The sequence below is a fragment of the Ascaphus truei genome, chromosome 12 (assembly GCF_040206685.1).
Source record: "Ascaphus truei isolate aAscTru1 chromosome 12, aAscTru1.hap1, whole genome shotgun sequence".
NCBI lineage: Eukaryota > Metazoa > Chordata > Amphibia > Anura > Ascaphidae > Ascaphus > Ascaphus truei.
This window is the reverse complement of record NC_134494.1, coordinates 44,672,497-44,696,571: the sequence shown is the minus strand read 5'-3', so window position 1 is coordinate 44,696,571 and position 24,075 is coordinate 44,672,497. Positions and strand designations below refer to the sequence as shown.

The 24,075-nt window shown below is 53.4% G+C and overlaps 1 protein-coding gene across 1 annotated transcript in view; it reads right to left on the bottom strand.

Annotated features, from left to right (window-relative positions):
• Positions 1-1,907, bottom strand: part of PAMR1 (peptidase domain containing associated with muscle regeneration 1) — a 38,554-nt gene extending 36,647 nt beyond the window's left edge. The window contains exon 1 of the mRNA XM_075567563.1: positions 1-1,907. Within this exon, the coding sequence (XP_075423678.1) occupies positions 1-115 (115 nt within the window). The 5' untranslated portion in view covers positions 116-1,907.
• Between the last annotated feature and the right edge of the window lie 22,168 nt (positions 1,908-24,075).

Here is a 24,075-nt window from a genome sequence, read left to right as displayed (position 1 = left end):
TTGGTCCTCTGGGATAGGCAAAGATGTGGAAGAGATGCACTGATGGCAACACCACACTGGTCCACAGTAAGATAGTCATTGTGTCCAGCAGTATCCCAAACGCTGAACCCACCATCAGCCGCTTGGCTCTGTTGGATCGGACAGTGGAGGTGATGGTTGAGTTCAATCACAGTCAGAGGAAACCAAAACGGTGTCCACACGGTCTCAGACTCTTACCTCCCGGCATCTGTCTGACATGTTTCAGTCTGTCTGGCTTTCCGGTTACACGGTTCCCATCACACGGGTTATAAGAACAATAACAACCCAAAGAAACAGGCTCCGTCGCCCCTAAAAAGGATCCGCCGAGTTTACCCCTTTGGGGCTGCTGGAGAGTCCCAATAAGAAGCAGTAACAAAAGCTAAGCGACAAGACCCAAAGAGAAAGGTATAATCTGAAACCAACTAATCCCAGAGTTCCTGTTTCAGGGGAGCAGAGGAGTGCGTTAGCCTGGCAGGTATCAGCTCGGGAAACAGGCAGCACCGCCGAAGCTGTATGAATAAGATTCCTTTCAGTCCCGCTGACCTGGCATGTAGTCTGGAAAACTGTAGTGCTCTGTGTCCAGTACATGTGGTTGTAATAACAGGCATTCTTCATCAATGACGCCATCGCAAACCCTAATTAAATGGTAACCAATTTGCAGGGTGCTGCTTTGTAAAAAATGGAGAGGTGGCATTAAAACAACACCGATTTGTCATAGGGGCACCGAATAAATATTGCTATTCTCGTATTATTCCTACATATGCCCAGCGCGCGCTGCTCTGGGGGTGTGGGACCAGCGTGACGTTTTTATTTTCCCATACAGATGAGAACTTATTTTCTTATTTACAAATGTAGAATTCCACCTTCGTTCTTTTGCTTTTTTTTTAATGGATTTACTTTAGAAAGCTTCTCCTATTGTTTAAGCGCGAATGTTGGCTAAATCGTTCTCATATACATGCCAACTTTAATTCAATGGAAATGTCTTTTTTTAAATCAGACACAGCCTCGCTTTACAGGATAAATGTGTCTGAAATGTAGGAAAATGCAGACACAGTACCAGTACTGCTATACAGTGCCCAGAGTATACAAGTACTGTGCAAAGCAACATTTACAGGCACACCTCTCCCTACAGAACATACAAACAGTTTCATGGGGTCAGCGCCCTGGCAGGCAGAGGTGCAAGGTCACAATAAGCTGAATATTAAACTATTCCCCACTTTACAAATCAGAGCTTTTACCACTAGCCCTCTCCTCCTCTCTTCAGGACCAGAGTCATAAGAGGTTATTCATTAAACTGCAATAGTGCTGATCAGCGCACTATTACCCGGAAACTCCTATTGTCTTCAATGGGAGTTTCTATGAGATAGTGCCCCGATTGGCACTATTGTAGTTTAATAAATGTCATGCAGTTGAGTGCCTGATAGTTACCAGAGCTCAGAAAACCCCACAGTCCTATTACATTCCCCCAAGAGGCCTTTGCTTGACTCAGACATTGCGAGGACCTCAGAAGTCTTGCTTAATGCCCGCAGGACACAAGCTGCCGGAGAAGGTAATAGGCCTTGTAAAGTTGCATCAATCACCATGGAATGTGGGACGGACTTTACCCGCAGACTGCAGCGGTGACAAGATGCGGGAATGTCTGGCCTGCAAAGGGTGCTCGTCATGGCGCACAAAATATGGTTCAAATACACAGAGCTAGGTAAGTATGGAGGTCATTGGTAGGATAATCCAAGTCGGCAGTGTAATAATAATACACTTCTGTTGAGTATTCCCATTTTCTAGCTTGTTAGCAACTCATATCTAAAGAAAGTCTGGCCTGTAACAGCACCGTGGGACAGGTATGGAAGTGAGCTGAGATAAGGAAAGGTTTGAGAACTCCTTGTGTGGGGAATACAGAGTGAGCCAAGCAAGCAAACAAACTCCTCTCCCACCCCATACCCCCTCTCTCTCCCACCCCATACCCCCTCTCTCTCCCACCCCATACCCCCTCTCTCTCCCACCCCATACCCCCTCTCTCTCCCACCCCATACCCCCTCTCTCCCACCCCATACCCCTCTCTCTCCCACCCCTTAACCCCTCTCTCTCCTACCCCATACCCTCTATCTCTCCCACCCCATACCCCCTCTCTCCCACCCCATACCCCCTCTCTCTCCCACCCCTTAACCCCTCTCCTACCCCATAACCCCTTTCCTATCCCATAACCCCTCTCCTACCCTGTACCCCCTCTGCTACCCCATACCCTGCCTCCCACATGTACCCCCTGTCTCAAACCCCATACCCGCTCTGCTACCCCATACCCCTACTCCCACCCCATAACACCTCTCTCCCACCCCGTACACCCTCTGCTTCCCCATACCTTGCCTCCCATACGTATCCCCTCTCTTCAACCCCATACCCGCTCTGCTACCCCGTACCCATTCTCCCATCACATTCAGTACTCTCTCTCTGACCCCATACACCCTGTCCTACACCATACTCCCTCTCTTCCACCATGTACCCCCTTTCCCACCCCATATGCTATTTCCTACCATATACCCCCTTTCTCCTACCTTATAACCCCTCTCACTCCCACCCCATAACCTCTCATTCCCCCCTCCAAACCCATACCCACTTCTTTCTCCCACCGACAGCCCCTCTCTCCCACCCTGTACCCCCTCTCACACCCACCTCATACCCCTCTCCCACCACATACCCCTTCTCTTTCACTGCATATCCGCTCTCAACCCACACCCCATCTCTCCCTCACCCCATACCTCCCATCACTCCCACCCCATACCCCCTCTCCCTCACACTTACTTCCTTCTCTCTCCCACCCCATACCTCCCCTCTCTCCCAACCAATACCTGCTCTCTCCCACTCCATACCCCCTCTCTCCCTTACCCTGTAACCCTCTCTCTCACCCCATACCTCCCCTCACTCCCACCCCATTCCCCATCTCTCTCTCTCTCTGTTTACCTTCTCCCCACCCCTCCACCTTTCTTTTGCCCCCTCTTTTTTCTTCTGTGTCCTTCATGCCATATTGAGGCTTTGCTGCTCTTCTTAAAGAAAATGGGTTAAAAGCTGTTTTCTCAAGTTGGGAAAACCTTCCAAACACATTCCACACTGTGCTGTATGTCATCTATTTCACAGACATTACAAAATATTTTGGCAGAGGGCTCTAGGACAAAGGATGTTACTCTCTTGGAGCCGGCAAACAATGTAGAAAACAAAAACAGATCTCTCCCTGGTAAATTCTCATCGTATCCTAGAGACAGGCGAGAAACAACTGAAAAGCTCATGTTATCTGTCTCTTTGCTTCTCCTTGAAATGGGGAACATGAACTTGCCTGAAACAGAAAGGACGTTTTCCCAACTCATTCAAAGCCAGAGAAAGCCGGAGAAGGCCGGAGAAAGCCGGAGAAGGCCGGAGAAAGCCGGAGAAGGCCGGAGAAGGCCGGAGAAAGCCAGAGCTAGCCAGAGAAAGTTGGAGAAAGCCAGAGAAGGCAAAAGAAGGCCAGCGAAAGCCGGAGTAGGCAAGAGAAGGCCAACGAAAGCCGGAGTAGGCAAGAGAAGGCCAGCGAAAGCCGGAGTAGGCAAGAGAAGACCAGCGAAAGCCGGAGTAGGCAAGAGAAGGCCAGCGAAAGCCGGAGAAGGCAAGAGAAGACCAGCGAAAGCCGGAGTAGGCAAGAGAAGGCCAGCGAAAGCCGGAGAAGGCAAGAGAAGGCCAGCGAAAGCCGGAGAAGGAGAAAGCATGGGCAATATGCACTGAGAAGCTCATGCAGATAGGTGTGGCTGATCTGCAGTATGTGAAGCAGCTTAAGTTTGCAATTATAGTGGGTGCCTGCGCCAACCGCTCACATGACATCACGGCCACGCCTCCGCCACGCCTCCCTGTCGCCTCTAGCTTAGTGCATATTTCACACGCATGACGTCCAGTGTGCGCTTTCCGCAACTATAATTGTGGCATAATGAGGGAGTGCAGCCCAGATGGGTATAGGTTGTCTATTATTAGTATTATTATAATGATCATTAATTTATAGTGCCAACATATTCGTAGTGCGGTACATTAGGGTTGGAGGACAAAAACAATAAAACAAATAAACATACATGTTACTAGTAGGTAAGAAGGGCCCGGCCCAAAGGAACTTACAATCTATAAGGAAGGGTAAGCGGAAACATCAGGTACAGGGGGATGGGAAGCTGGGTGTGTGTTGGATAGATGCTATTTAGGCTGCGCTTATAGTGCCGGCGACGGCGCATCAAAACAAATGCATTGCCGCCGTTGCGTGCGCTCATAGTAAGTGTGATGGCGCGATGGAGCGACGGCTTGGTTGCGATCACTGGAAGTCATCTCAATTTGATTTTTCCAGCGACTACAGCCAGACGTCGCCATCGCGTCGCCAGCACTATAAGCGCAGCCTTATGTGAAGGAGTTGGCGTTGGGGAAGCAGTAAGTGGGAGTGTGCGGAGGTAGAGCTGTGAGAGCAGGTAATGTGTGAGGGAGTTGGGGAAGCAGTAAGTGGGAGTGTGCGGAGGTAGAGCTGTGAGAGCAGGTAATGTGTGAGGGAGTTGGGGAAGCAGTAAGTGGGAGTGTGCGGAGGTAGAGCTGTGAGAGCAGGTAATGTGTGAGGGAGTTGGGGTTGGGGAAGCAGTAAGTGGGAGTGTGCGGGGGTAGAGCTGTGGGAGCAGGTAATGTGTGAGAGAGTTGGGGTTGGGGAAGCAGTAAGTGGGAGTGGGCGGAGGTAGAGCTGTGAGAGCGGGTAATGTGTGAGGGAGTTGGCGTTGGGGAAGCAGTAAGTGGGAGTGTGCGGGGGTAGAGCTGTGGGAGCAGGTAATGTGTGAGAGAGTTGGGGTTGGGGAAGCAGTAAGTGGGAGTGGGCGGAGGTAGAGCTGTGAGAGCGGGTAATGTGTGAGGGAGTTGGCGTTGGGGAAGCAGTAAGTGGGAGTGGGCGGAGGTAGAGCTGTGAGAGCGGGTAATGTGTGAGGGAGTTGGCGTTGGGGAAGCAGTAAGTGGGAGTGTGCGGAGGTAGAGCTGTGAGAGCAGGTAATGTGTGAAGGAGTTGGCGTTGGGGAAGCAGTAAGTGGGAGTGTGCGGAGGTAGAGCTGTGAGAGCAGGTAATGTGTGAGGGAGTTGGCGTTGGGGAAGCAGTAAGTGGGAGTGTGCGGGGGTAGAGCTGTGAGAGCGGGTAATGTGTGAGGGAGTTAGTGTTGGGGAAGCAGTAAGTGGGAGTGTGCGGAGGTAGAGCTGTGAGAGCAGGTAATGTGTGAGGGAGTTAGTGTTGGGGAAGCAGTAAGTGGGAGTGTGCGGAGGTAGAGCTGTGAGAGCAGGTAATGTGTGAGGGAGTTGGGGTTGGGGAAGCAGTAAGTGGGAGTGTGCGGAGGTAGAGCTGCGAGAGCAGGTAATGTGTGAGGGAGTTGGTGTTGGGGAAGCAGTAAGTGGGAGTGTGCGGAGGTAGAGCTGTGAGAGCAGGTAATGTGTGAGGGAGTTGGGGAAGCAGTAAGTGGTAGTGTGCGGAGATAGAGCTGTGAGAGCAGGTAATGTGTGAGGGAGTTGGGGAAGCAGTAAGTGGGAGTGTGCGGAGGTAGAGCTGTGAGAGCAGGTAATGTGTGAGGGAGTTGGGGAAGCAGTAAGTGGGAGTGTGGGGAGGTAGAGCTGTGAGATCAGGTAATGTGTGAGGGAGTTGGTGTTGGGGAAGCAGTAAGTAGGAGTGTGCGGAGGTAGAGCAGTGAGAGCAGGTAATGTGTGAGGGAGTTGGCGTTGGGGAAGCAGTAAGTGGGAGTGTGCGGAGGTAGAGCTGTGAGAGCAGATAATGTGTGAGGGAGTTGGGGAAGCAGTAAGTGGGAGTGTGCGGAGGTAGAGCTGTGAGAGCAGGTAATGTGTGAGGGAGTTGGGGAAGCAGTAAGTGGGAGTGTGCGGAGGTAGAGCTGTGAGAGCAGGTAATGTGTGAGGGAGTTGGGGAAGCAGTAAGTGGGAGTGTGCGGGGGTAGAGCTGTGAGAGCAGGTAATGTGTGAGGGAGTTGGGGAAGCAGTAAGTGGGAGTGTGCGGGGGTAGAGCTGTGAGAGCAGGTAATGTGTGAGGGAGTTGGGGAAGCAGTAAGTGGAAGTGTGCGGAGGTAGAGCTGTGAGAGCAGGTAATGTGTGAGGGAGTTGGCGTTGGGGAAGCAGTAAGTGGGAGTGTGCGGAGGTAGAGCTGTGAGAGCAGGTAATGTGTGAGGGAGTTAGTGTTGGGGAAGCAGTAAGTGGGAGTGTGAGGAGGTAGAGCAGTGAGAGCAGGTAATGTGTGAGGGAGTTGGAGAAGCAGTAAGTGGGAGTGTGCGGAGGTAGAGCTGTGAGAGCAGGTAATGTGTGAGGGAGTTGGTGTTGGGGAAGCAGTAAGTGGGAGTGTGCGGGGGTAGAGCTGTGGGAGCAGGTAATGTGTGAGAGAGTTGGGGTTGGGGAAGCAGTAAGTGGGAGTGGGCGGAGGTAGAGCTGTGAGAGCGGGTAATGTGTGAGGGAGTTGGCGTTGGGGAAGCAGTAAGTGGGAGTGGGCGGAGGTAGAGCTGTGAGAGCGGGTAATGTGTGAGGGAGTTGGCGTTGGGGAAGCAGTAAGTGGGATTGTGCGGAGGTAGAGCTGTGAGAGCAGGTAATGTGTGAGGGAGTTGGAGAAGCAGTAAGTGGGAGTATGCGGAGGTAGAGCTGTGAGAGCAGGTAATGTGTGAGGGAGTTAGTGTTGGGGAAGCAGTAAGTGGGAGTGTGAGGAGGTAGAGCAGTGAGAGCAGGTAATGTGTGAGGGAGTTGGAGAAGCAGTAAGTGGGAGTGTGCGGAGGTAGAGCTGTGAGAGCAGGTAATGTGTGAGGGAGTTGGTGTTAGGGAAGCAGTAAGTGGGAGTGTGCGGGGGTAGAGCTGTGGGAGCAGGTAATGTGTGAGAGAGTTGGGGTTGGGGAAGCAGTAAGTGGGAGTGGGCGGAGGTAGAGCTGTGAGAGCGGGTAATGTGTGAGGGAGTTGGCGTTGGGGAAGCAGTAAGTGGGAGTGGGCGGAGGTAGAGCTGTGAGAGCGGGTAATGTGTGAGGGAGTTGGCGTTGGGGAAGCAGTAAGTGGGATTGTGCGGAGGTAGAGCTGTGAGAGCAGGTAATGTGTGAGGGAGTTGGAGAAGCAGTAAGTGGGAGTATGCGGAGGTAGAGCTGTGAGAGCAGGTAATGTGTGAGGGAGTTGGTGTTGGGGAAGCAGTAAGTGGGAGTGTGCGGAGGTAGAGCTGTGAGAGCAGGTAATGTGTGAGGGAGTTGGCGTTGGGGAAGCAGTAAGTGGGATTGTGCGGAGGTAGAGCTGTGAGAGCAGGTAATGTGTGAGGGAGTTGGTGTTGGAGAAGCAGTAAGTGGGAGTGTGCGGCGGTAGAGATGTGAGAGCAGGTAATGTGTGAGGGAGTTGGGAAGCAGTAAGTGGGAGTGTGCGGAGGTAGAGCTGTGAGAGCAGGTAATGTGTGAGGGAGTTGGTGTTGGGGAAGCAGTAAGTGGGAGTGTGCGGAGGTAGAGCTGTGAGAGCAGGTAATGTGTGAGGGAGTTGGGGAAGCAGTAAGTGGGAGTGTGGGGAGGTAGAGCTGTGAGATCAGGTAATGTGTGAGGGAGTTGGTGTTGGGGAAGCAGTAAGTAGGAGTGTGCGGAGGTAGAGCAGTGAGAGCAGGTAATGTGTGAGGGAGTTGGCGTTGGGGAAGCAGTAAGTGGGAGTGTGCGGAGGTAGAGCTGTGAGAGCAGATAATGTGTGAGGGAGTTGGGGAAGCAGTAAGTGGGAGTGTGCGGAGGTAGAGCTGTGAGAGCAGGTAATGTGTGAGGGAGTTGGGGAAGCAGTAAGTGGGAGTGTGCGGAGGTAGAGCTGTGAGAGCAGGTAATGTGTGAGGGAGTTGGGGAAGCAGTAAGTGGGAGTGTGCGGGGGTAGAGCTGTGAGAGCAGGTAATGTGTGAGGGAGTTGGGGAAGCAGTAAGTGGGAGTGTGCGGGGGTAGAGCTGTGAGAGCAGGTAATGTGTGAGGGAGTTGGGGAAGCAGTAAGTGGGAGTGTGCGGAGGTAGAGCTGTGAGAGCAGGTAATGTGTGAGGGAGTTGGCGTTGGGGAAGCAGTAAGTGGGAGTGTGCGGAGGTAGAGCTGTGAGAGCAGGTAATGTGTGAGAGAGTTGGGGAAGCAGTAAGTGGGAGTGTGCGGAGGTAGAGCTGTGAGAGCAGGTAATGTGTGAGGGAGTTAGTGTTGGGGAAGCAGTAAGTGGGAGTGTGAGGAGGTAGAGCAGTGAGAGCAGGTAATGTGTGAGGGAGTTGGAGAAGCAGTAAGTGGGAGTGTGCGGAGGTAGAGCTGTGAGAGCAGGTAATGTGTGAGGGAGTTGGTGTTGGGGAAGCAGTAAGTGGGAGTGTGCAGGGGTAGAGCTGTGGGAGCAGGTAATGTGTGAGAGAGTTGGGGTTGGGGAAGCAGTAAGTGGGAGTGGGCGGAGGTAGAGCTGTGAGAGCGGGTAATGTGTGAGGGAGTTGGCGTTGGGGAAGCAGTAAGTGGGAGTGGGCGGAGGTAGAGCTGTGAGAGCGGGTAATGTGTGAGGGAGTTGGCGTTGGGGAAGCAGTAAGTGGGATTCGTCGGAGGTAGAGCTGTGAGAGCAGGTAATGTGTGAGGGAGTTGGAGAAGCAGTAAGTGGGATTATGCGGAGGTAGAGCTGTGAGAGCAGGTAATGTGTGAGGGAGTTGGTGTTGGGGAAGCAGTAAGTGGGAGTGTGCGGAGGTAGAGCTGTGAGAGCAGGTAATGTGTGAGGGAGTTGGCGTTGGGGAAGCAGTAAGTGGGATTGTGCGGAGGTAGAGCTGTGAGAGCAGGTAAAGTGTGAGGGAGTTGGAGAAGCAGTAAGTGGGAGTGTGCGGAGGTAGAGCTGTGAGAGCAGGTAATGTGTGAGGGAGTTGGTGTTGGGGAAGCAGTAAGTGGGAGTGTGCGGAGGTACAGCTGTGAGAGCAGGTAATGTGTGAGGGAGTTGGGGAAGCAGTAAGTGGGAGTGTGCGGAGGTAGAGCTGTGAGAGCAGGTAATGTGTGAGGGAGTTGGGGTTGGGGAAGCAGTAAGTGGGAGTGTGAGGAGGTAGAGCTGTGAGAGCAGGTAATGTGTGAGGGAGTTGGGGAAGCAGTAAGTGGGAGTGTGCAGAGGTAGAGCTGTGAGAGCAGGTAATCTGAGGGAGTTGGGGTTGGGGAAGCAGTAAGTGGGAGTGTGTGGAGGTAGAGCTGTGAGAGCAGGTAATGTGTGAGGGAGTTGGGGAAGCAGTAAGTAGGAGTGTGCGGAGGTAGAGCTGTGAGAGCAGGTAATGTGTGAGGGAGTTGGTGAAGCAGTAAGTGGGAGTGTGCGGAGGTAGAGCTGTGAGAGCAGGTAATCTGTGAGGGAGTTGGGGAAGCCGTAAGTGGGAGTGTGCGGAGGTAGAGCTGTGAGAGCAGGTAATGAGTGAGGGAGTTGGGGTTGGGGAAGCAGTAAGTGGGAGTGTGTGGAGGTAGAGCTGTGGGAGCAGGTAATGTGTGAGGGAGTTGGGGAAGCAGTAAGTGGGAGTGGGTGGAGGTAGAGCTGTGAGAGCAGGTAATGTGTGAGGGAGTTGGGGAAGCAGTAAGTGGGAGTGTGCGGAGGTAGAGCTGTGAGAGCAGGTAATGTGTGAGGGAGTTGGGGTTGGGGAAGCATTAAGTGGGAGTGTGTGGAGGTAGAGCTGTGAGAGCAGGTAATGTGTGAGGGAGTTGGGGAAGCAGTAAGTGGGAGTGGGTGAAGGTAGAGATGTGAGTGCAGGTAATGTGTGAGGAGTTGGTGTTGGGGAAGCAGTAAGTGGGAGTGTGCGGAGGTAGAGCTGTGAGAGCAGGTAATGTGTGAGGGAGTTGGGGAAGCAGTAAGTGGGAGTGAGTGGAGGTAGAGCTGTGAGATCAGGTAATGTGTGAAGGAGTTGGCGTTGGGGAAGCAGTAAGTGGGATTCGTCGGAGGTAGAGCTGTGAGAGCAGGTAATGTGTGAGGGATTTGGTGTTGGGGAAGCAGTAAGTGGGAGTGTGCGGAGGTAGAGCTGTGAGAGCAGGTAATGTGTGAGGGAGTTGGTGTTGGGGAAGCAGTAAGTGGTAGTGTGCGGAGGTAGAGCAGTGAGAGCAGGTAATGTGTGAGGGAGTTGGGGAAGCAGTAAGTGGGAGTGTGCGGAGGTAGAGCTGTGAGAGCAGGTAATGTATGAGGGAGTTGGGGAAGCAGTAAGTGGGAGTGTGCGGAGGTAGAGCTGTGAGAGCAGGTAATGTGTGAGGGAGTTGGTGTTGGGGAAGCAGTAAGTGGGAGTGTGCGGAGGTAGAGCTGTGAGAGCAGGTAATGTGTGAGGGAGTTGGGGAAGCAGTAAGTGGGAGTGTGCGGAGGTAGAGCTGTGAGAGCAGGTAATGTGTGAGGGAGTTGGGGAAGCAGTAAGTGGGAGTGTGCGGAGGTAGAGCTGTGAGAGCAGGTAATGTGTGAGGGAGTTGGTGTTGGGGAAGCAGTAAGTGGGAGTGTGCGGAGGTAGAGCTGTGAGAGCAGGTAATGTGTGAGGGAGTTGGCGTTGGGGAAGCAGTAAGTGGGAGTGTGCGGGGGTAGAGCTGTGGGAGCAGGTAATGTGTGAGAGAGTTGGGGTTGGGGAAGCAGTAAGTGGGAGTGGGCGGAGGTAGAGCTGTGAGAGCGGGTAATGTGTGAGGGAGTTGGCGTTGGGGAAGCAGTAAGTGGGAGTGGGCGGAGGTAGAGCTGTGAGAGCGGGTAATGTGTGAGGGAGTTGGCGTTGGGGAAGCAGTAAGTGGGAGTGTGCGGAGGTAGAGCTGTGAGAGCAGGTAATGTGTGAAGGAGTTGGCGTTGGGGAAGCAGTAAGTGGGAGTGTGCGGAGGTAGAGCTGTGAGAGCAGGTAATGTGTGAGGGAGTTGGCGTTGGGGAAGCAGTAAGTGGGAGTGTGCGGGGGTAGAGCTGTGAGAGCGGGTAATGTGTGAGGGAGTTAGTGTTGGGGAAGCAGTAAGTGGGAGTGTGCGGAGGTAGAGCTGTGAGAGCAGGTAATGTGTGAGGGAGTTAGTGTTGGGGAAGCAGTAAGTGGGAGTGTGCGGAGGTAGAGCTGTGAGAGCAGGTAATGTGTGAGGGAGTTGGGGTTGGGGAAGCAGTAAGTGGGAGTGTGCGGAGGTAGAGCTGCGAGAGCAGGTAATGTGTGAGGGAGTTGGTGTTGGGGAAGCAGTAAGTGGGAGTGTGCGGAGGTAGAGCTGTGAGAGCAGGTAATGTGTGAGGGAGTTGGGGAAGCAGTAAGTGGTAGTGTGCGGAGATAGAGCTGTGAGAGCAGGTAATGTGTGAGGGAGTTGGGGAAGCAGTAAGTGGGAGTGTGCGGAGGTAGAGCTGTGAGAGCAGGTAATGTGTGAGGGAGTTGGGGAAGCAGTAAGTGGGAGTGTGGGGAGGTAGAGCTGTGAGATCAGGTAATGTGTGAGGGAGTTGGTGTTGGGGAAGCAGTAAGTAGGAGTGTGCGGAGGTAGAGCAGTGAGAGCAGGTAATGTGTGAGGGAGTTGGCGTTGGGGAAGCAGTAAGTGGGAGTGTGCGGAGGTAGAGCTGTGAGAGCAGATAATGTGTGAGGGAGTTGGGGAAGCAGTAAGTGGGAGTGTGCGGAGGTAGAGCTGTGAGAGCAGGTAATGTGTGAGGGAGTTGGGGAAGCAGTAAGTGGGAGTGTGCGGAGGTAGAGCTGTGAGAGCAGGTAATGTGTGAGGGAGTTGGGGAAGCAGTAAGTGGGAGTGTGCGGGGGTAGAGCTGTGAGAGCAGGTAATGTGTGAGGGAGTTGGGGAAGCAGTAAGTGGGAGTGTGCGGGGGTAGAGCTGTGAGAGCAGGTAATGTGTGAGGGAGTTGGGGAAGCAGTAAGTGGAAGTGTGCGGAGGTAGAGCTGTGAGAGCAGGTAATGTGTGAGGGAGTTGGCGTTGGGGAAGCAGTAAGTGGGAGTGTGCGGAGGTAGAGCTGTGAGAGCAGGTAATGTGTGAGGGAGTTAGTGTTGGGGAAGCAGTAAGTGGGAGTGTGAGGAGGTAGAGCAGTGAGAGCAGGTAATGTGTGAGGGAGTTGGAGAAGCAGTAAGTGGGAGTGTGCGGAGGTAGAGCTGTGAGAGCAGGTAATGTGTGAGGGAGTTGGTGTTGGGGAAGCAGTAAGTGGGAGTGTGCGGGGGTAGAGCTGTGGGAGCAGGTAATGTGTGAGAGAGTTGGGGTTGGGGAAGCAGTAAGTGGGAGTGGGCGGAGGTAGAGCTGTGAGAGCGGGTAATGTGTGAGGGAGTTGGCGTTGGGGAAGCAGTAAGTGGGAGTGGGCGGAGGTAGAGCTGTGAGAGCGGGTAATGTGTGAGGGAGTTGGCGTTGGGGAAGCAGTAAGTGGGATTGTGCGGAGGTAGAGCTGTGAGAGCAGGTAATGTGTGAGGGAGTTGGAGAAGCAGTAAGTGGGAGTATGCGGAGGTAGAGCTGTGAGAGCAGGTAATGTGTGAGGGAGTTAGTGTTGGGGAAGCAGTAAGTGGGAGTGTGAGGAGGTAGAGCAGTGAGAGCAGGTAATGTGTGAGGGAGTTGGAGAAGCAGTAAGTGGGAGTGTGCGGAGGTAGAGCTGTGAGAGCAGGTAATGTGTGAGGGAGTTGGTGTTAGGGAAGCAGTAAGTGGGAGTGTGCGGGGGTAGAGCTGTGGGAGCAGGTAATGTGTGAGAGAGTTGGGGTTGGGGAAGCAGTAAGTGGGAGTGGGCGGAGGTAGAGCTGTGAGAGCGGGTAATGTGTGAGGGAGTTGGCGTTGGGGAAGCAGTAAGTGGGAGTGGGCGGAGGTAGAGCTGTGAGAGCGGGTAATGTGTGAGGGAGTTGGCGTTGGGGAAGCAGTAAGTGGGATTGTGCGGAGGTAGAGCTGTGAGAGCAGGTAATGTGTGAGGGAGTTGGAGAAGCAGTAAGTGGGAGTATGCGGAGGTAGAGCTGTGAGAGCAGGTAATGTGTGAGGGAGTTGGTGTTGGGGAAGCAGTAAGTGGGAGTGTGCGGAGGTAGAGCTGTGAGAGCAGGTAATGTGTGAGGGAGTTGGCGTTGGGGAAGCAGTAAGTGGGATTGTGCGGAGGTAGAGCTGTGAGAGCAGGTAATGTGTGAGGGAGTTGGTGTTGGAGAAGCAGTAAGTGGGAGTGTGCGGCGGTAGAGATGTGAGAGCAGGTAATGTGTGAGGGAGTTGGGAAGCAGTAAGTGGGAGTGTGCGGAGGTAGAGCTGTGAGAGCAGGTAATGTGTGAGGGAGTTGGTGTTGGGGAAGCAGTAAGTGGGAGTGTGCGGAGGTAGAGCTGTGAGAGCAGGTAATGTGTGAGGGAGTTGGGGAAGCAGTAAGTGGGAGTGTGGGGAGGTAGAGCTGTGAGATCAGGTAATGTGTGAGGGAGTTGGTGTTGGGGAAGCAGTAAGTAGGAGTGTGCGGAGGTAGAGCAGTGAGAGCAGGTAATGTGTGAGGGAGTTGGCGTTGGGGAAGCAGTAAGTGGGAGTGTGCGGAGGTAGAGCTGTGAGAGCAGATAATGTGTGAGGGAGTTGGGGAAGCAGTAAGTGGGAGTGTGCGGAGGTAGAGCTGTGAGAGCAGGTAATGTGTGAGGGAGTTGGGGAAGCAGTAAGTGGGAGTGTGCGGAGGTAGAGCTGTGAGAGCAGGTAATGTGTGAGGGAGTTGGGGAAGCAGTAAGTGGGAGTGTGCGGGGGTAGAGCTGTGAGAGCAGGTAATGTGTGAGGGAGTTGGGGAAGCAGTAAGTGGGAGTGTGCGGGGGTAGAGCTGTGAGAGCAGGTAATGTGTGAGGGAGTTGGGGAAGCAGTAAGTGGGAGTGTGCGGAGGTAGAGCTGTGAGAGCAGGTAATGTGTGAGGGAGTTGGCGTTGGGGAAGCAGTAAGTGGGAGTGTGCGGAGGTAGAGCTGTGAGAGCAGGTAATGTGTGAGAGAGTTGGGGAAGCAGTAAGTGGGAGTGTGCGGAGGTAGAGCTGTGAGAGCAGGTAATGTGTGAGGGAGTTAGTGTTGGGGAAGCAGTAAGTGGGAGTGTGAGGAGGTAGAGCAGTGAGAGCAGGTAATGTGTGAGGGAGTTGGAGAAGCAGTAAGTGGGAGTGTGCGGAGGTAGAGCTGTGAGAGCAGGTAATGTGTGAGGGAGTTGGTGTTGGGGAAGCAGTAAGTGGGAGTGTGCAGGGGTAGAGCTGTGGGAGCAGGTAATGTGTGAGAGAGTTGGGGTTGGGGAAGCAGTAAGTGGGAGTGGGCGGAGGTAGAGCTGTGAGAGCGGGTAATGTGTGAGGGAGTTGGCGTTGGGGAAGCAGTAAGTGGGAGTGGGCGGAGGTAGAGCTGTGAGAGCGGGTAATGTGTGAGGGAGTTGGCGTTGGGGAAGCAGTAAGTGGGATTCGTCGGAGGTAGAGCTGTGAGAGCAGGTAATGTGTGAGGGAGTTGGAGAAGCAGTAAGTGGGATTATGCGGAGGTAGAGCTGTGAGAGCAGGTAATGTGTGAGGGAGTTGGTGTTGGGGAAGCAGTAAGTGGGAGTGTGCGGAGGTAGAGCTGTGAGAGCAGGTAATGTGTGAGGGAGTTGGCGTTGGGGAAGCAGTAAGTGGGATTGTGCGGAGGTAGAGCTGTGAGAGCAGGTAAAGTGTGAGGGAGTTGGAGAAGCAGTAAGTGGGAGTGTGCGGAGGTAGAGCTGTGAGAGCAGGTAATGTGTGAGGGAGTTGGTGTTGGGGAAGCAGTAAGTGGGAGTGTGCGGAGGTACAGCTGTGAGAGCAGGTAATGTGTGAGGGAGTTGGGGAAGCAGTAAGTGGGAGTGTGCGGAGGTAGAGCTGTGAGAGCAGGTAATGTGTGAGGGAGTTGGGGTTGGGGAAGCAGTAAGTGGGAGTGTGAGGAGGTAGAGCTGTGAGAGCAGGTAATGTGTGAGGGAGTTGGGGAAGCAGTAAGTGGGAGTGTGCAGAGGTAGAGCTGTGAGAGCAGGTAATCTGAGGGAGTTGGGGTTGGGGAAGCAGTAAGTGGGAGTGTGTGGAGGTAGAGCTGTGAGAGCAGGTAATGTGTGAGGGAGTTGGGGAAGCAGTAAGTAGGAGTGTGCGGAGGTAGAGCTGTGAGAGCAGGTAATGTGTGAGGGAGTTGGTGAAGCAGTAAGTGGGAGTGTGCGGAGGTAGAGCTGTGAGAGCAGGTAATCTGTGAGGGAGTTGGGGAAGCCGTAAGTGGGAGTGTGCGGAGGTAGAGCTGTGAGAGCAGGTAATGAGTGAGGGAGTTGGGGTTGGGGAAGCAGTAAGTGGGAGTGTGTGGAGGTAGAGCTGTGGGAGCAGGTAATGTGTGAGGGAGTTGGGGAAGCAGTAAGTGGGAGTGGGTGGAGGTAGAGCTGTGAGAGCAGGTAATGTGTGAGGGAGTTGGGGAAGCAGTAAGTGGGAGTGTGCGGAGGTAGAGCTGTGAGAGCAGGTAATGTGTGAGGGAGTTGGGGTTGGGGAAGCATTAAGTGGGAGTGTGTGGAGGTAGAGCTGTGAGAGCAGGTAATGTGTGAGGGAGTTGGGGAAGCAGTAAGTGGGAGTGGGTGAAGGTAGAGATGTGAGTGCAGGTAATGTGTGAGGAGTTGGTGTTGGGGAAGCAGTAAGTGGGAGTGTGCGGAGGTAGAGCTGTGAGAGCAGGTAATGTGTGAGGGAGTTGGGGAAGCAGTAAGTGGGAGTGAGTGGAGGTAGAGCTGTGAGATCAGGTAATGTGTGAAGGAGTTGGCGTTGGGGAAGCAGTAAGTGGGATTCGTCGGAGGTAGAGCTGTGAGAGCAGGTAATGTGTGAGGGATTTGGTGTTGGGGAAGCAGTAAGTGGGAGTGTGCGGAGGTAGAGCTGTGAGAGCAGGTAATGTGTGAGGGAGTTGGTGTTGGGGAAGCAGTAAGTGGTAGTGTGCGGAGGTAGAGCAGTGAGAGCAGGTAATGTGTGAGGGAGTTGGGGAAGCAGTAAGTGGGAGTGTGCGGAGGTAGAGCTGTGAGAGCAGGTAATGTATGAGGGAGTTGGGGAAGCAGTAAGTGGGAGTGTGCGGAGGTAGAGCTGTGAGAGCAGGTAATGTGTGAGGGAGTTGGTGTTGGGGAAGCAGTAAGTGGGAGTGTGCGGAGGTAGAGCTGTGAGAGCAGGTAATGTGTGAGGGAGTTGGGGAAGCAGTAAGTGGGAGTGTGCGGAGGTAGAGCTGTGAGAGCAGGTAATGTGTGAGGGAGTTGGGGAAGCAGTAAGTGGGAGTGTGCGGAGGTAGAGCTGTGAGAGCAGGTAATGTGTGAGGGAGTTGGTGTTGGGGAAGCAGTAAGTGGGAGTGTGCGGAGGTAGAGCTGTGAGAGCAGGTAATGTGTGAGGGAGTTGGTGTTGGGAAGCAGTAAGTGGGAATGTGCGGAGGTAGAGCTGTGAGAGCAGGTAATGTGTGAGGGAGTTGGGGAAGCAGTAAGTGGGAGTGTGCGGAGGTAGAGCTGTGAGAGCAGGTAATGTATGAGGGAGTTGGGGAAGCAGTAAGTGGGAGTGTGCGAAGGTAGAGCTGTGAGAGCAGGTAATGTGTGAGGGAGTTGGTGTTGGGGAAGCAGTAAGTGGGAGTGTGCGGAGGTAGAGCTGTGAGAGCAGGTAATGTGTGAGGGAGTTGGTGTTGGGGAAGCAGTAAGTGGGAATGTGCGGAGGTAGAGCAGTGAGAGCAGGTAATGTGTGAGGGAGTTGGGGAAGCAGTAAGTGGGAGTGTGCGGAGGTAGAGCTGTGAGAGCAGGTAATGTATGAGGGAGTTGGGGAAGCAGTAAGTGGGAGTGTGCGGAGGTAGAGCTGTGAGAGCAGGTAATGTGTGAGGGAGTTGGTGTTGGGGAAGCAGTAAGTGGGAGTGTGCGGAGGTAGAGCTGTGAGAGCAGGTAATGTGTGAGGGAGTTGGGGAAGCAGTAAGTGGGAGTGTGCGGAGGTAGAGCTGTGAGAGCAGGTAATGTGTGAGGGAGTTGGGGAAGCAGTAAGTGGGAGTGTGCGGAGGTAGAGCTGTGAGAGCAGGTAATGTGTGAGGGAGTTGGTGTTGGGGAAGCAGTAAGTGGGAGTGTGCGGAGGTAGAGCTGTGAGAGCAGGTAATGTGTGAGGGAGTTGGTGTTGGGAAGCAGTAAGTGGGAATGTGCGGAGGTAGAGCTGTGAGAGCAGGTAATGTGTGAGGGAGTTGGGGAAGCAGTGTTACGCCGATGCTCGCCACAAACCGGGACCGGACCGCGGGGCTGAGGTGGGGTTATATAATCACCGACCTGAGTCCACGCAGACTGATCCGGAGTGCGCAGTTCGTAGTCGTACATCGCAGGGTCAGGATTGGAGAAGGCAGCATCGTCGTTATGGAAGCAGGAGTTCGGCAACAGGTAGTCAGGATTTCCCCGCTTCAGCTTAGGAGCGTGAGCGCGGGGGTGGCTTCTGCGCGAGGAGCGGCCTCGGCCCATGACGCCGATCTCAGCAGGAGGAGACAGCAGGCTGGCCGAAGTTCACCGCAGGGCAGCGTCGGGTAGAACCAACGCTTCAGCGCAGAAGTCCAAGGCAGGTCACTGCAAGAGGATCGCAGCAAGCCGCAGGAAAGGAAGGGTAGCCACTGCTAGGAGGGAATGCAGCAGGTACCGGTGCTGGCAACACGCTTCAGCACAGACGTCCCGGGTAGGCCACTGCAGGAGAATAGCAGCAGGCCAGTGCTGGCATCAACGCTTCAGCACAGACGTCCAGGGCAGGCCACTGCAAGGAGATAGCAGCAGGCCGCAGGAAAGGAAGGGTAGCCACTGCTAGGAGGGAATGCAGCAGGTACCGGTGCTGGCAACACGCTTCAGCACAGACGTCCAGGATAGGCCACTACAGGAGAATAGCGGCAGGCCACAGGACAGGAAGGGTAGCTACTGCTAGGAGGGAATGCAGCAGTACCAGTGCTGGCATCAACGCTTCAGCACAGACGTCCAGGGTAGGCCACTGCAAGGAGATAGCAGCAGGCCAGTGCTGGCAACAACGCTTCAGCACAGACGTCCAGGACCAGGCCTCTGGATACTCAGGAACTTGGAAGGTAAGAACGCTAGGAGAGAGGCCTGGGGTGGTTTGTGGCAGAGTCAGTAACATAGAGATATGAATAGTTATGCTCGGCGCTGGTTCAGAGCCAACGCCTAGAATATAAAGGGCGGAGATCCAATCACAGGAGGAGGGTGTGTGAGAATTCCTCCAATGAAGTAGCACAGGGCAAAAGCTGCAATGAGAGGCAGCACCTGTGCCATAGATTGCCAGAGGAAGCCTGCAACTGCACAGGTCTGCAAGGCAAAAGTCAAAGCCAGTAGTGGATTCCTTACAGTACCCCCCCCTTCAGGTGAGACCTCCGGACGAACAAGATCCATCACAGATTTGGGGGACATGGAATTGTTCCTAAACCTCCTTAGGCGAGAGGTGGCGTTGAAAGCCCATAGTTTGTTGGGATTCCTTACAGTACCCCCACCACTGGGTGAGAAGCCTGGGTGAACAGGACCATTCATAGGTCTGGGAGACATTGAGTTGTTCCTGAAGTGTCTCCGGCGAGAATTAGGTCCACAATCCAGATGTACATTGGCGAGTGCCATGAAAGACAGCGGTGGTACTGCAGTTCTTGGTACATGGACAATGGGACCTGAGGGCTCCGGAATGGGAACATCGGAAGGACAGTAGCCAGGTGTCCGGTGCATAGTAATAGTCCAAGAGTACGGGACACAGGACACAGATTGTCGGACAAAAATGGCAGAGGGACCTTCAGAGAAGGCAATGTCTTTGGTGAAATCAGCACGGAGGAAGTTGCGAGAGTCTTTAACTTCCAAGGAATTCCGGGTGGTGGTTAGCAAGGGAATGGGGCGGGAGGGTTCACTACACACTATAGCAGCAGTACTTTTGATACCAAGCAGGGTTGCTATCCCAAGCAAATTGCGAGAGTCTGTAGCAGTGTGCATGCAACTCTTGGTCATGGTACTGGCAGTTGAAGAAGGATCCGCTTCCTTTGGTTTGTGATCTTTAGAGAGAATGAAATCCGAATTTGTGGCTTTGGCGAAGGACATAATAAGCATGTCTATACCCATAGTGGAACCATAGAGAACAGGAACGGACGCTTCAGGTAAAGCGACGAGGTCCAGTAAGGGTGTCTTCGTCTTAGGGAGAGGCCAATTGCCATACAGAACGGGCACTTTGGGCACCGCACAGAGACCTGCGAGTAAGGAGTCTGTTTGAAAGGTGAGAAAACAGATTTTATCCAAAAAACAAGGCAGGCGGTTACGCGGTGCATCAACCTTAGGGAAAAAAGTCTTGGGGTTAAAGCTGGGTGCCTCCAACACAGAGAAAGAAGACAGAGAACTAGAGCTTGGCTTCGGAGTGGAGGTCCCAGGTACCCAGGTCTCACATGATACTGTGGGAGAAGCAATGCAAATTGTTACTGTTTTAAACATAGGGTCTTTAACATCGGTAGCTCCAGGCACCTTTTTGAGAGGTAACCCTAGTTTTGGGACAGGACAGTCAATAGCAAGTACCCCAAGTATTGTGGAAGACACAGAGAAAAATAAGTCCATTTTAAAGACGGGATCTTCTGAAAAAAGGGAACGTTCCAAATGCGATACCCCTGAGTTCGTGGTAGTAGACATACAGTCAGTAGTGGATACCCCGAATACTGTGGGCGAATCAGCGTAAAACAGTATTATTACAGGAATGGGCATCCCAGACTTTAAGTCATTTTTAATCATCCCGGAGGCTGTGGCATGATCCGTGAGAGAAACTGGGGTAAACTCTCCAACAGACACAAGGGATATCTTGCTTGTTACAGAATTGGGTCCCTGAGAATCCCTAGTGAGGGCATCAGACTCCATGGGAGACTTAGTGACAGGGGTTTTGGAACTGATTAAAGGAATTGCAGGTATCACAGATTTAATAGGAGAAATACCTTGCAAAACAGAAATTTTAGTAAAGGTGATAGGCATCACAGATAGGACAGACAGAAGTAAGCTAGGCAAGGTTGCTTCTATAACAGAAGATTTGGCAGCGGCAAAGCTTAACTCAGCGGCTGCTGGAGAACTTTTAACTACAGTGAGAAGGGACTGCAGATTTACAAAGTCGGGGATAAAGGGAGTCTCAAACTTGAAAGCCTGATCCTTCAAAAAGAAGGGCCCTAACTTTAATGGTACTGAGGGAGCAACAGCAGATACGCTGATCTCAGTAGGGGTCACTTGGAAAGGAGCATAATATGTACTGTTCGCTTTAAACCCTAGGATTTGAGAAGAGGAGAACTCAGACAGTGCAAGTGGGGTAACCACGCCTGTGCTGGTCTCTGAAGTGGGTATTTGGGAAGGAGTGTCTGGGACATCAGAAACGACAACAGATTCCACGAAAAGGGGTCTATGCTCAGAAGCAGGGGTCTCAGCTCTCTGAGTGACAGACGGGGTGAGTGAAATACCTAGGAGTAGGGATTCTGCGAACAGGTTTAGAGAAACAAACGGCTCCAGAATACTTTTTACTGGAGCCAGTATTATTGCCGAAAGTTCAGGGGGCATAGCCCCGAGAATTTTAGCCGAGTCAGAGGACAAAAGGGGTTGATCCTCTGAGGCTAAGGAGGTGTCCCTGACTGACGAACTAAAGGGATCTACCAAGGAAGGTTCACAGGGCTGACCTGCAGGGGTTAACATAGGAAAAACCCCAAGGGTTAAATTACTCTGTACCTGAGAATCAGAGAAATAGAAGCTAGTCTCCGAGAGTGGGGTCATAGGGGGTTCTGCCTCTTGCCCTCGGGACCTATCATTAGACTGCGGAATACTAGGTTTAGCAGTAGGAACCTCACAGAGCAGACTAGCAGGGGTTAATACAGAAAAAACCTCGGAAACAGAGCTTAGAATTTTTGGTTTAGGAAAAGAGGGCAAACAGGATTCATTCTCTGGTGCTAGGGAAGACACACTGACCTGGGTACTGCAGGGATTTACAGTGGGGAACGCATAAGCCTGACTAGCAGGGGTTAAGACCGAAATAACCTCAGGGACAGAATTTAGGGAGGTTAACTCAGGATTAGGGAGCGTGGCAGCTTCTTCCTTAGCGGGCAGCGACAGAGAAATGGTTTGACCATTCTTAGGAGAGAGAGGTAACCCCACAGGTTTAGTAACAGGACTGGCAGCACAGAGAATCTGCCAAGCAGCAGCATAGCTGGCAAGGAGGGGATCCTGTTCTATTATGTGAGTGTCTAGTGTTGAGGAAAGTACATGGAGTGTATCTTGAGACTGGGCCAACATGAGGAGGGCGCTCTGTTCTACTAGATGAATGTCCAGTGATGAGGCCAGTGCATAGATTGCCTCTTGGGCGTCGGCCAGTTCCATAGGGTTCACATTATCCCAGGTTATAGGGGAATCAGGGGAGCGAATACATTCGGCTAGAGACTGTTTTAAGTTCAGGATGCAGTAAGCCTTAATAAAGAGATCACAACGGCATTGTCTTTGCAAAGGGGTTAAACCTTCATACGTCCACAGTTCATCAACCAGGGGTAGTACTTCACACAAATACTGGCCTTCATAGTGGGACTGATACGCAGGACGGGACATAACTTCAGTTGGAAAATTGCCATCCCCCGCCACGGCGCGGTCCGGTTTTAACGGGCCGAGCATACTGTTACGCCGATGCTCGCCACAAACCGGGACCGGACCGCGGGGCTGAGGTGGGGTTATATAATCACCGACCTGAGTCCACGCAGACTGATCCGGAGTGCGCAGTTCGTAGTCGTACATCGCAGGGTCAGGATTGGAGAAGGCAGCATCGTCGTTATGGAAGCAGGAGTTCGGCAACAGGTAGTCAGGATTTCCCCGCTTCAGCTTAGGAGCGTGAGCGCGGGGGTGGCTTCTGCGCGAGGAGCGGCCTCGGCCCATGACGCCGATCTCAGCAGGAGGAGACAGCAGGCTGGCCGAAGTTCACCGCAGGGCAGCGTCGGGTAGAACCAACGCTTCAGCGCAGAAGTCCAAGGCAGGTCACTGCAAGAGGATCGCAGCAAGCCGCAGGAAAGGAAGGGTAGCCACTGCTAGGAGGGAATGCAGCAGGTACCGGTGCTGGCAACACGCTTCAGCACAGACGTCCCGGGTAGGCCACTGCAGGAGAATAGCAGCAGGCCAGTGCTGGCATCAACGCTTCAGCACAGACGTCCAGGGCAGGCCACTGCAAGGAGATAGCAGCAGGCCGCAGGAAAGGAAGGGTAGCCACTGCTAGGAGGGAATGCAGCAGGTACCGGTGCTGGCAACACGCTTCAGCACAGACGTCCAGGATAGGCCACTACAGGAGAATAGCGGCAGGCCACAGGACAGGAAGGGTAGCTACTGCTAGGAGGGAATGCAGCAGTACCAGTGCTGGCATCAACGCTTCAGCACAGACGTCCAGGGTAGGCCACTGCAAGGAGATAGCAGCAGGCCAGTGCTGGCAACAACGCTTCAGCACAGACGTCCAGGACCAGGCCTCTGGATACTCAGGAACTTGGAAGGTAAGAACGCTAGGAGAGAGGCCTGGGGTGGTTTGTGGCAGAGTCAGTAACATAGAGATATGAATAGTTATGCTCGGCGCTGGTTCAGAGCCAACGCCTAGAATATAAAGGGCGGAGATCCAATCACAGGAGGAGGGTGTGTGAGAATTCCTCCAATGAAGTAGCACAGGGCAAAAGCTGCAATGAGAGGCAGCACCTGTGCCATAGATTGCCAGAGGAAGCCTGCAACTGCACAGGTCTGCAAGGCAAAAGTCAAAGCCAGTAGTGGATTCCTTACAAGCAGTAAGTGGGAGTGTGCGGAGGTAGAGCTGTGAGAGCAGGTAATGTGTGAGGGAGTTGGTGTTGGGGAAGCAGTAAGTGGGAGTGTGCTGAGGTAGAGCTGTGAGAGCAGGTAATGTGTGAGGGAGATGGCGTTGGGGAAGCAGTAAGTGGGATTCGTCGGAGGTAGAGCTGTGAGAGCAGGTAATGTGTGAGGGATTTGGTGTTGGGGAAGCAGTAAGTGGGAGTGTGCGGAGGTAGAGCTGTGAGAGCAGGTAATGTGTGAGGGAGTTGGTGTTGGGGAAGCAGTAAGTGGGAGTGTGCAGAGGTAGAGCTGTGAGAGCAGGTAATGTGTGAGGGAGTTGGTGTTGGGGAAGCAGTAAGTGGGAATGTGCGGAGGTAGAGCAGTGAGAGCAGGTAATGTGTGAGGGAGTTGGGGAAGCAGTAAGTGGGAGTGTGCGGAGGTAGAGCTGTGAGAGCAGGTAATGTATGAGGGAGTTGGGGAAGCAGTAAGTGGGAGTGTGCGGAGGTAGAGCTGTGAGAGCAGGTAATGTGTGAGGGAGTTGGTGTTGGGGAAGCAGTAAGTGGGAGTGTGCGGAGGTAGAGCTGTGAGAGCAGGTAATGTGTGAGGGAGTTGGGGAAGCAGTAAGTGGGAGTGTGCGGAGGTAGAGCTGTGAGAGCAGGTAATGTGTGAGGGAGTTGGGGAAGCAGTAAGTGGGAGTGTGCGGAGGTAGAGCTGTGAGAGCAGGTAATGTGTGAGGGAGTTGGTGTTGGGGAAGCAGTAAGTGGGAGTGTGCGGAGGTAGAGCTGTGAGAGCAGGTAATGTGTGAGGGAGTTGGTGTTGGGAAGCAGTAAGTGGGAATGTGCGGAGGTAGAGCTGTGAGAGCAGGTAATGTGTGAGGGAGTTGGGGAAGCAGTAAGTGGGAGTGTGCGGAGGTAGAGCTGTGAGAGCAGGTAATGTGTGAGGGAGTTGGTGTTGGGGAAGCAGTAAGTGGGAGTGTGCTGAGGTAGAGCTGTGAGAGCAGGTAATGTGTGAGGGAGATGGCGTTGGGGAAGCAGTAAGTGGGAGTGTGCGGAGGTAGAGCTGTGAGAGCAGGTAATGTGTGAGGGAGTTGGGAAGCAGTAAGTGGGAGTGTGCGGAGGTAGAGCTGTGAGAGCAGGTAATGTGTGAGGGAGTTGGTGTTGGGGAAGCAGTAAGTGGGAGTGTGCGGAGGTAGAGCTGTGAGAGCAGGTAATGTGTGAGGGAGTTGGGGAAGCAGTAAGTGGGAGTGTGCGGAGGTAGAGCTGTGAGAGCAGGTAATGTGTGAGGGAGTTGGGGAAGCAGTAAGTGGGAGTGTGCGGAGGTAGAGCTGTGAGAGCAGGTAATGTGTGAGGGAGTTGGTGTTGGGGAAGCAGTAAGTGGGAGTGTGCGGAGGTAGAGCTGTGAGGGCAGG